General features: G+C 40.8%; 1 protein-coding gene across 1 annotated transcript in view; it reads left to right on the forward strand.

Annotated features, from left to right (window-relative positions):
* The window catches only part of ANTXR2 (ANTXR cell adhesion molecule 2), a 196,441-nt gene that overhangs the window by 94,330 nt on the left and 89,607 nt on the right, over positions 1 to 12,504 (forward strand). Inside the window, exons 14-16 of the mRNA XM_070948476.1 lie at positions 5,466 to 5,558; positions 9,075 to 9,242; positions 11,052 to 11,132. Of these exons, the coding sequence (XP_070804577.1) occupies positions 5,466 to 5,558; positions 9,075 to 9,242; positions 11,052 to 11,132 (342 nt within the window). The remainder of the gene's footprint in view (positions 1 to 5,465; positions 5,559 to 9,074; positions 9,243 to 11,051; positions 11,133 to 12,504) is intronic.

Genomic DNA, 12,504 nt, shown 5'->3' on the forward strand with positions numbered 1-12,504 from the left:
AGTTTATTAACTCTATCCTTATGGTGTTGTTGTTGTTGTTGTTGTTTTTTCACCCTTATTATATTGAACCCCAGACTCTTCGGGAGGCTTTATAAAATTGTGTAATCATATCCGTCAACTTTAGCTGGATATCCAAAAGGGTTAGCTATCCATAAAAGGGCGGGGGAGTTAGCCGGTTAAAGCACAACATTCCCTTTTATAGGGCACACTATGTTAGCTAGATTGGTTATCCCCCAAAGTGTGTGAGGAAAGTGTTGCTGCGTGGCAACTCAACAGGAATTGGATTGTAATAAGCACTTCAAAATACATTCCGCTGCAAATTGATTTTCCTTGCAACATAACCAGAATGCTCAGTTTATGCATTTTGTGGGTGAGGATGCCAGCAAGCGTGTGTCTAATTCACAGAATATCTTACTCCACCAAACAGTATTGTAAACGTGGAAATAATCTTCGGATCAGGCTGCATTAAACGCCTTGCGCATCTGTATTTCTTTTTCCTTCGGTGTGCTGCGCTTTCTTTTTGTCTCTGTATGTTCAGAAGTCCTTAAAAGGGGTGTTAGGACACACTTTTTAAAAAAAAAATTGATTTATATGCCGCCCTTCTCCGGAGACTCAGGGCGGCTTACAATGTGCTAAGCAATAGCCTTCATACTTTTGTATATTTATACAAAGTCAGCTTATTGCCCCCACAACTGGGTCCTCAATTTACCTACCTTAGAAAGGATGGAAGGCTGAGTCAACCTTGAGCCTGGCGAGATTCGAACCTGCAGTAATTGCAGGCAGCTGGTCTTAATAACAGGGTGCTTTAGACCACTGTACTACCAAGGCTCCATTATGTAAATTATGTAAATCCATTATCTACTTGCAGTGTAGCCTTAACTTCAGGGCGATCATACAAGAAGAGCGATAATTACTTCTTCTTTGGAAAATGCACAGAATCAATCCTCTGTACTTCTTTAAGGGGGAATTATCACTGCCATCGACCAAAGAAAACCTGTAAACATTGGGTTATTTTCCTGATGGGTTGATTCTGCAGCTGCAATCGTAGAATGACTACTGACCATACTGGCAGGGGAAAATGAGAGTTGTTGTAGCACCAGCCACTTTGGGGCAAGGCTGCAATATGGGGTGTTTGAATATGCACCCCAGTTTTTTTCTCCAGTACATTTTTTTTAAAAAAATTAGCTGGCACGGGCGATTGGAAAAGAAGTTGGCTTGCTAGGAGACCTTCATTTCTCCTCTCTTTCTGGCCATCCCAGAGGAGACAGGGGGTGACTAGTGGATTGCAACTTGTCCATCCCAGCACGCCCAGGTTTGAATTGATAGGAGAGAATATTTGTAGCTCAGGATTGAATTGTGGGGTCTTGCTGATCTTGGTGTCTTTCTTGAAAGACGTTTCATTACCAAACTAGGCAACGTCATCAGTGCTGGTGATGTTATTTAGTTTGGTAACGGAAACACCTGCAAGAAAACCACCAAGCTCAGAGAGCACCCAGGATCCCACAGGTTTGAATTGACTCAGTGATCCATGCATCTTGTTCATTATGAAAAGGGGTTGCAGAAGCTGGAACTTGAAGCATATTTTGCTGGGGTTGCATCTTGAAAGGCTGGCTCGGAAGAGTAGGCAGTAGATATATCGATCCACAGTGAAGCAGTTGTTGTATGTTTTAAGGCATGAAGAAGCTTTAATTTTTGATCACCTTGCTAAGACGTACTTATTTATTTATTTATTTATTTATTTGTTTGTTTATTTATTTATTTATTTATTTATTGTTAAATTTGATTGCTGCCTTATCTCACCATATTACTTCAAAAAAAGTTGTTTGTCTCCCAATGATATCTGTGGGGAGAGAAGGGCCAGTTTGGTCTACTGATTTAGGGACCAGGCTAGAAAGTGGGGGATCATGGGTTCTGGTCCCTCCTTAGTCATGAAAGCCAATTGGTTGACTTTGGGCCAATCACCAGGAGATGGTGAGTTCTGATCCCTCCTTAGCCATGAAAGCCAATTGGTTGACTTTGGGCCAATCACCAGGAGATGGTGAGTTCTGATCCCTCCTTAGCCATGAAAGCCAACTGGTTGACTTTGGGCCAATCACCAGGAGATGGTGAGTTCTGATCCCTCCTTAATCATGAAAGCCAACTGGTTGACTTTGAGCCAAGCACCAGGAGATGGTGAGTTCTGATCCCTTCTTAATCATGAAAGCCAACTGGTTGACTTTGAGCCAATCACCAGGAGATGGTGAGTTCTGATCCCTCCTTAGCCATGAAAGCCAATTGGTTGACTTTGGGCCAATCACCAGGAGATGGTGAGTTCTGATCCCTCCTTAGCCATGAAAGCCAATTGGTTGACTTTGGGCCAATCACCAGGAGATGGTGAGTTCTGATCCCTCCTTAGCCATGAAAGCCAACTGGTTGACTTTGGGCCAATCACCAGGAGATGGTGAGTTCTGATCCCTCCTTAATCATGAAAGCCAACTGGTTGACTTTGAGCCAAGCACCAGGAGATGGTGAGTTCTGATCCCTTCTTAATCATGAAAGCCAACTGGTTGACTTTGAGCCAATCACCAGGAGATGGTGAGTTCTGATCCCTCCTTAGCCATGAAAGCCAATTGGTTGACTTTGGGCCAATCACCAGGAGATGGTGAGTTCTGATCCCTCCTTAATCATGAAAGCCAACTGGTTGACTTTGGGCCAATCACCAGGAGATGGTGAGTTCTGGTTCCTCCTTAGCCATGAAAGCCAACTGGTTGACTTTGAGCCAATCACCAGGAGATGGTGAGTTCTGATCCCTCCTTAGCCATGAAAGCCAATTGGTTGACTTTGGGCCAATCACCAGGAGATGGTGAGTTCTGATCCCTCCTTAATCATGAAAGCCAACTGGTTGACTTTGGGCCAATCACCAGGAGATGGTGAGTTCTGATCCCTCCTTAATCATGAAAGCCAACTGGTTGACTTTGAGCCAATCACCAGGAGATGGTGAGTTCTGATCCCTTCTTAATCATGAAAGCCAACTGGTTGACTTTGAGCCAATCACCAGGAGATGGTGAGTTCTGATCCCTTCTTAATCATGAAAGCCAACTGGTTGACTTTGGGCCAATCACCAGGAGATGGTGAGTTCTGATCCCTCCTTAGCCATGAAAGCCAATTGGTTGACTTTGGGCCAATCACCAGGAGATGGTGAGTTCTGATCCCTCCTTAATCATGAAAGCCAACTGGTTGACTTTGAGCCAATCACCAGGAGATGGTGAGTTCTGATCCCTCCTTAGCCATGAAAGCCAATTGGTTGACTTTGGGCCAATCACCAGGAGATGGTGAGTTCTGGTCCCTCCTTAACCATGAAAGCGAACTGGTTGACTTTGGGCCAATCATTCTCTCTCATCCCAACCAACCTCAAAAGGTTATTGTTTTGGGGAAAATAGGAAGAGGAAGGTTTGTTGGATAAATTTGCCAGCTTGAGTTATTTGTAAAAATAATACAGGGAGAATACACCTAAATAAATAGAGAAGGTCAGATTGACGGAAGCAGTGTTACACCCTGATAAGGCGGGCCTTCCCTCTGTTGTGCATGCATTGTACATCACACAAACGATCAAGAGGTGAATTTTGCGTTGCAGGATATTGCATTCATCATTTTGACAAAAGAGGGGGACAGTGTCTGCAAATGCCTGACTGGTGTCATCTAATGCATTCTCAGTGAATTATAAGGCACGCCTTTCATTTTTAAACGTGCATTATTTGAAGCAGACAAACTACCCTTCTTTTTTGAATAAAGAAGTTTCACATTCTGCGAAGAAGGCGTTAGCAAACCCGCTTTCAGTGATTGATGAGAAAACTACAGAGATACGTCTGTGTAGTCACCAGTCCTTCATCCCAACACAAGGAGTCTTTTATCATTTTTTTTTTAAAAAAATCAATATTCAGAAGGTTCACGAGAGCATTTCAAATCAGCTTTTTATAACCCGCTGCACTCTCGATACGTTGGACTTCAAATCCCAAAGTTCCTAGCAAGAACGGCCATATGGACTGTGAATTTTGGAAGTTTTAAGTCCCTCAAATTTAGAAGGGTAGCAGATTGTGGAAATTTTGTTGGTCCGTAACTCGTTTAGCTTCTGACACCGATTCTGGTGTATTTGCGGTAGATTTTAATGCCTTCGTTTGACGGAAAAGGTTTTTAAACGATGGAAATTTGTTAATGGCTATATTTAAGCTGTGCTAAATATGTTGACAATTTTTATTCAATTAGTTTGGGGAAAACGGTTTCATTTAAAAACCTCTTATAACGAGAAAAATAAAATAAAATAAAATAATAAGGCAACAGTTTTTATCCTGTTTTTAGCATGCAGTAGAACTAATATTTTATGCCATTCGAAATATATGGGTGCTATGTGGGAAGCTCCTCAACAACCATTAATTTGACATTTATATTTTATGTCCGAGGTATAGCCTATTGTCCTTTAATACAGCTAGTCCTCAACTTACAACATTTAGTGACCATTCGAAGTTACAACAGCCCTGAAAAATGTGACTTATGACCACTTTTTCACACTTACGACCATTACAGCATCCCCATGGTCACGTGATTTACATTCGGATGCTTGACAACTGCTTCATATTTATGACGGTGATCCTCTTTTACGACCGCCTGACATGCAAAGCCAATGGGGCAGCCAGATTCACTTAACAATTGTGTTATCAATTTAACAACTGCAGCGATTCCCTTAATAGCTGTGGCAAGAAAAGTCCTAAAATGGGTCAAAAGCCACATTTCTCATTTCACAACATGAATTCTGGGCTCAATTATAGCCGAAAGGCGAGGACTATCTGTATTTTCCTTGGGTTCTTATTGTTTTGTCTCGCACCATCGTTAGGAAAAAGTTGCCTGTGAATAAACTGATTTTAGATATTTATGAGGAATGTTGTTATTTTTTTTCTTCAAAAACCTAAATTATTTTTTTTTTTTAAATACTTTATTGAGTTTTCCAAAACAAAAAAGAAAATATACAATCTATCTCTCCTTTCGGAGGTGCAGTGTTTATACAATATTGTGAAACAAAAGTTAAAAAAAAGACTTCATCCTTAACTATACATTGTTTTATACAATACAACTATAATACATGTGCCAAGTCAAATCCTAAGGTCATGTTTTCGTCTTATTGTTCAACCAGTGGTACCAAATACCCCATACATCATAATATTTTGAGTTGTCCTCGTTTTTTAACTCACTTGTCAGTTTCGCCATTTCTGCGCACTCTAGGATCTTATTTATTAGAGTTTCTTCTGAGGGCATAAGTTTGTTTTTCCAGCATTTTGCGAAAGCTAATCTAGCCGCAGTTATAATCTGGATTATCAGTTGGGTTTTATTGTTGTTGAAGCCTTCTTCGGTTATGCCTAGGAGGAAAAGCTTACTTTTACAAAAACCTAAATTAATTCCACCCCCAAAATAAAACGTTCTTCGATTTTCCTCAGGAAGAAGAAGATCCTTTGCCTTCCAAAAAATGGCCGACAGTGGATGCTTCCTACTATGGTGGACGAGGAGTTGGTGGGATTAAAAGAATGGAGGTCAGTAGCGCACGATTGAACACTGACGTACGAGATATGACATCTTTTTTTTTAAGTCAAGTTTTTTATTTATTTATATATAAATATTTTGAAGACGGTGTATTGTCCAGGCACTTCATTTTACAAAAGAAAAAAATAACAGATATACTGATAGTGATAACAATATACACGTAATAACTACAGCAATATTTATAATTATATTAGCTTATCTATGATAATATTAATTATACTAGCATGCTTATAATTATAGACAACATTCATATTTTACTTACAGATAACAATGATCTTTCTAAATCTAATTTCTACCTCTCAGCTCTAACCATTAATAAAGCCTATTCCACTTTAAATAGTACTCTGTATCTCCTTTATCTTTTATTTTCAATGTCAATCTATCCATCTCTGCACAGTCTAATATTTTCCAGATTATGTTTTCATCTGGCGGGGTGTTCTCATTTTCCCAATACTGTGCACATAGGATTCTCGCTGCTGTCAATACATGTAACATTAAGTATATAGTCCAGTGGTGGAATTCAATTTTTTTTACTACAGGTTCTGTGGGCGTGGCTTGGTGGGCGTGGTGTGGATTGGTGGGCATGGCAGGGGAAGGATACTGCAAAATCTCCATTCCCACCCCACTCCAGGGGGAAGGATACTGCAAAATCCCAATTCCCTCCCCACTCGGGGAAGGATACTGCAAAATCCCCATTACCTTCCCACTCCTGGGGGAAGGATACTGCAAAATCCCCATTCCCTCCCCACTCCTGGGGGAAGGATACTGCAAAATCCTCATTCCCTCCCCATTCCTGGGGGAAGGATACTGCAAAATCTCCATTCCCTCCCCACTCCTGGGTGAAGGATATTGCAAAATCCCCATTCCCACCCCGCTCTGGAGCCAGCCAGAGGTGGTATTTGCCAGTTCTCCGAACTGCTCAAAATTTCCGCTACCGGTTCTCCAGAACCTGTCAGAACCTGCTGGATTTCACCCCTGATATAGTCCCTTTATCATAACTTTCTGGTATTATACCTATTATTCCCATGTCGTATGAGTTGAGGGGAGGGAGACAGCTTCACACTTTGGAAAGGACATGCTGACAAGCGACCATGGTGCTGTATTGCCGGATGCGAAGCTAAGCCAGAGCAACTGGGCTTCTACTTTGGTGGGGCAGCAGCTGAATCTTCTGAATTGCGAGGTTCAGTTGGTAATGATTGCAAAAAAGTTGTGTGGCTTCCATGGAATCTGATGGGTTTGGAAGGATGTAAAATGTCAAGAGATGAAGCAACCTCATTGGGGTTGTTGTATTATTGATTAATGATACAGTTTTATGATTGTGAAGTCCACGGCCTTGAGTACTTTTGCTAGAAAGCAGCTGTGACTTTGGGTTCTCCTCCAGGAATTGAGGTGGAGTAGCGATTATAGCAATGCCTGCAAAGTACGATGACCTCATTCGATCCACTGGGTGGTCCATTGTTGTTAATTTTTTCGCTGCTGTGAGAATCAGTCCTTACCTGCTCTCTACGGCAATTCTATGCTTGCTGTGCTCTGATTATTCTAATAATATGAATAAGTAATGATTACTAACATTCTTTTTTTATTGTTCTAAGACGGGTGGGGAAACTATGGCCCTTTTATGACTTGTGGACTTCCGGGAGTTCTCCTGAAGAATTCTGGGAATTCAGCATTGCTTCTTGTTTTATAAGTTTCATTTCAGAATTGAAAAGTGCCAATTTGAGGGTCAGAAACAGGGGTGAAATGTTCCCGGTTCGGACCGGATCGCCCAATCCAGTAGCGATGGTGGCGAGTGGTTCGGAGAACCAGTATCAAAAATCCCTGTTCCCCCCCACCCCCATGCCCAGCTGAGCCGCACAATCATCAGAGGCTTTTTAAAAACTTTTTAAAAGCATTTTTTCTACAACCTCTTCGGCCGAAAAAATGTTTTTAAAAGTAAAAAAAAAAAAAGCCTCTGATGATCGCGTGGCTCAGCTGGGATCGTCAGAGGCTTTTAAAAGCATTTTTTCTACAACTGCCTCGGAAAATGTTGCTATGAGTTGCTTGTGGACTATTGCTTTTGTGCCTCATTTACTGACTGAGACATGTGATTGATCATTTGTAAAAACCGGATATAGTGACTGGATGAACTTTTGGTTGTTCCAGCTTTTCTTCACATTAAATTGTATCTATAAAATATTAGAAGTCACTCTTCCTATGACTCTACTGAAATCAGTTCTTGGGTAAGATCTTGATAAGCTTTGATGTCAATTTGGCACATTGGCTTTTTAAAAATGGGAATTGGACTACAAGGATGTCCTTGTAGGTCCCCCTCCCCGTCCCCCCCCCAAATACTGTATTTTTCTGAGTATAAGATGCACCGGAGTATAAGACATATCTTTTTTGGTAAGGAAAAGAAGAAAAAGAAATCTTCCTCTGCCTTGCTACAGCAAACAGCTGCTTTACTTTCATTTTCGTTTTCAGCATAGCTTGATTAGCCCAAGGAAAAAAAAATCTGCTCCAGCAATTTACCTCTTTGCAGCAAGCAGCAGAGCCCTGCGCAAACCAGCTGAGAGCAAATCAGCTGAGAGTCGGGAGGCCGATCCAATCAACTTGTGATAATTAGGCTGTGCTGAAGCTGAAAGGAGTTTTTTTTTCATGCTGTTTGCTTGCAAGGAGGTAACTGCTGGGAGGCAGAGGCCAAAGGGTGGGGGCCAGTGGGTGGGCGGGGCTACATTCGGTATATAAGAGGCACCTAAATTTTCACTCCCTTTTAGGGGGGAAAAAGGTGCGTCTTATACTCCAAAAAATACGGTATATAGAACAATTTTGACTATCTTTTCATAGCTTAGGAAAGAACCGATTCCATGATTTTATTAGGGCCTTGAGTAACAGAGATTTGTTTCAAGCAACTGAATGCCAAAGAAACAATAAGGCTTTTCAAGTCAATTTTTAGTTATTTTTGGAGGAAAAAATATATATAGCACCGTATGAGTATTCTCACTGTGTGCCAGCCAAGTGATTTTATAAGGGTGATATTTGTACTGGAAACGCAGCTGGAATAGTTTTGAAATGATTCAGTACGCCTAAGTTCATGTAGCAGGCAGAGATAAGCAAGCCATTATCTCTTAGCTTCGGCTTCAACGATGTAGGATAGTATAGCGATAGTAAAATTGGCTTAAGTGAGGCTCATGAAAGGATGGTTGAAGCCCCAAATAACCCTGACGCACTCAGAATTCTCCAAAGCATCAATATTGCTTCTTTATTGAATCGCTTCTTCCTTTTTTGGAGCTGCAGGGATTGTCACAGACCATCGCCTCCTCCGTGCCTCGCGTCCTTGGCCTCGTGGGCGAGGCTATATTTGGGTGTATAAGATGCACCCAAATTTTCACCCTCTTTTAGGGGGAAAAAAGTGCGTCTTATACTCTGAAAAATACAGTATTCTCCTTTATTGGTATATTGACTCTGAATGGCAAGAGGGTCCAGTTCAAATCCATGGCTAGCCTGATGTGAATATTTATTTTGTTTAGGTTCGTTGGGGTGACAAAGGGTCAACTGAGGAAGGAGCCCGGCTAGAGAAAGCGAAAAACGCAGTGGTGAAACTACCCGAGGAAGGAGATGAGCCGATTCTTAATAGACCACCAAAACCAAAGCCTACCTCATTGCCCTCCCAGGAAAAATGGTACACACCTATTAAGGTACTTGATGAATCCTTTATCATTGAATATCAAGTTTGCTTTGTATTTGTTTCATTCATTCATTCATTCATTCATTCATTCATTCATTCATTCATTCGTTCGATGTCAGTGGCCACCCATCTCAGTCAATGATTCCGGGTGGGTCACGGTTCAGAAATATACCACAATTAAAAATTTAAAAAACCCAAACATTTTAAAACAATAAAAATGGCGAAATGAGTAAAACCACATTAAAAATATCTAATTCCAGATAACACAAGAGCAAGATATTTGGCCCGTTAGCCATACAAGGGAGTCCTCGATTTATACAACAGTTTACTTAGCGACGGTTCAAAGTTTATAAAGGCACTGAAAAAGGCGACTTACGACCGTTTTTCACACTTACGACCGTCGCAGCACCCCCTATGGTTATGTGATCAAAAATGCAACTGACTCACATTCAGGACAGTTGCAGAGTTCCTGGGTCATGCGATCACTTTTTTGGCTTGACTTTCTGACAAGTAAAAGTTAGTGGGGAAGTGAGATTCACTTAACAACTGTGTTACTGTGTTTACTACTTTGCAGCCATTCACATAGCAATGGTGGCCAGAAAGGTTGTAAAATGGGGCAAAACTCACTTAACAATAGAAAATTTGGGACTCAATTATAGTCGTAAGTGAAGGGCTACCTGTAGAGCCAGGAAATGAGACCCTTGGTATATTCAGCGCCACAGGCTCAGGAACAGAGCCAGAGTTTTAAGTTTTTTTTTGGGGGGGGGGGTTTATATGAAAGGCTGACAGGATTGAGGCCATGATGGTTCAAATCCCATAAAGGAGATTTGTTGTAACTTCAAACAATTGTTAAATGACCAGTCCTAAATCGAGGACTACTTGTACTTCAATCTAATGTTATGTTATACAAAATTATACAAAGAAGTAATTAAAAATAACCCTGTTTGTATTTTATTGGATTTTTAAACGATTTCTTACCATTTATATCCAAGGAAACTTTGCATCATCCAACGATTGCCCGTTTTCATTCGCAATTTTTTTTTTTACTTAAACAGAGATATTATACAGTCTTTAATCCAGATCAAAGGATATTAGATGGAAATCCTGAATGCAGGTAGTCCTTGACTTACAACAGTTCGCTTAATGACCATTTGAAGTTACAACTATTTTTCACACTTATGATCTCATGGTCATGTGATTTACATTTCGTATGCTCCATAACTGATTCACATTTATGACGGTTCTTTTAGAAGGTTCTTTTGCAACCTTCTAACAAGCAAAGAAAATGGGCAAAACAGATTCGCTTAACAAGCGTGTTACTCACTTAACAAGGGCAATGATCCGCTTAACAAACACGGCAAGAAAAGTCGTAAAATGGGGCAAAACTCACTTAACAAATTTCTCACTCAAGCAACATAAATTTTGGGTTCAGTTGTGGCCCTCAAGTCGAGGGCTACCTGCATATAGATATTTGAAAGTATGCCCCGTAGAGTCAAGTATTTTGAATAAACGAGTTTAGGATTACTTGAAGAGCTTTGTTTGATCTTCGTCTGTGTGTTTTAAGAGCCCAGAATTAGGAATTTCCAACTCATTTAACACACCGTTAGGAAGTACTTACTCATGCATCATTGGCTCAATGTGTTCCCATTAAAGAGAATTTATACCTAATAGCATCCCATTTAAGGAGCGGCTGTTGTCCTGCAGTGTCATTTGGTTGGAGGAGGATGCCTGAGATATATTCAGGGATGGTTAATGGGTTGGAGGAACGGTTCTCACCTCTGCCAAATCATCACAAATCTTCCTGGGCTTCTCTTTACAGGGTCGACTTGATGCCCTTTGGGCTTTGCTAAGGCGGCAGTATGACAGAGTGTCTTTGATGCGACCGCAGCAAGGAGATGAGGTTGGTGAACAGATGTATCTCTGTGCTTTGAAGGATGTGCACAACAAGCTTCTTTAGCTTCCTGGGACTGCTTGAGATGCTTTAATGCAGAGGTCTTCAAACTTGGCAGCTTTAAGACTTGTGGACTTCAACTCCCAGAATTCCCCAGCCAGCAAAGCTTGGAGTTTGAAGACCTCTGCTTTAGTGCAAGGGAAGAAATTTCTGATGGTATAGGAGTTGTATGTAGGTATAGATCTTCTTCCCCATGTAGTATGGCTGTATTATTATTATTATTATTATTATTATTATTATTATTATTATTATTATTATTATTATTATTATTATTATTTCCTTTTCATCTTTTCTACTACCTTCGCCTATTGGGACCTGTTGGTTATATTACCTTGTTGCTTATATGTATACTTCTTTGTATGTAGATGATGTTTGTTTGTTTGTATGTGCACTGATTATGTTACCTAGTTGTTTGTATGTACACTAAGAGCTTATGCACCGGAGACAAATTCTTTGTGTGTCCAATCACACTTGGACAGTAAAGCTGTTCTGTTCTGTTCTGTTCTGTTCTGTTCTGTTCTGTTCTGTTCTGTTTTGCCCTGCCCTGCCCTGCCCTGCCCTGCCCTGCCCTGCCCTGCCCTGCCCTGCCCTGCCCTGCCCTGCCCTGCCCTACCCTACCCTACCCTACCCTACCCTACTCTACTCTACTCTACTCTATTCTATTCTATTCTATTCTATTCTATTCTATTCTATTCTACTCTACTCTACTCTACTCTACTCTACTCTACTCTACTCTACTCTACTCTACTCTACTCTACTCTATTCTATTCTATTCTATTCTATTCTATTCTATTCTATTCTATTCTATTCTATTCTCTAGTACTGGTACTATACCATGAATATCTTGTATGATGTGAAAGCTATTTTCTTTTTTTGGATGGAACATTCCCCCATTTGAGCATCTAACTAGAGCTCCGTATTAGATAGGATAGCTTTCTCCCCACTATTTTACATAGCACACATTATTCAGTTGAGTACTTCCAGATGTTTTATTACTTGCTTGCTTATCTATTGGCCTTTTCGATCACTCCAATGGCAAACAGCTCTTAGCAGGAATTACGAAAATGACATTAACCAGGTGTGTTTGGAAAGCAAGAGATTGGGAATAGGAGATGTGAGATGTTATCTGGTGAAGAGAAGGAATGGATATCGTCACCTGTGGTGTAAATTATGAACTAACCTTGGTTTTGTTCCCACAGCATCCAAAACTCTTATTCTAGCTTCCTCTTCTGCCCCATGCTTCAAGCATCAGTGGTAGTTTTATCATATAGCGCAGGGGTCTCCAAACCTGGCAACTTTTAAGACTTGCGGACTTCAACTC

Source organism: Pituophis catenifer, unplaced genomic scaffold (genome assembly GCF_029215685.1).
Source record: "Pituophis catenifer annectens isolate HBS135680 unplaced genomic scaffold, rPitCat1.0.hap2 SCAF_8, whole genome shotgun sequence".
NCBI lineage: Eukaryota > Metazoa > Chordata > Lepidosauria > Squamata > Colubridae > Pituophis > Pituophis catenifer.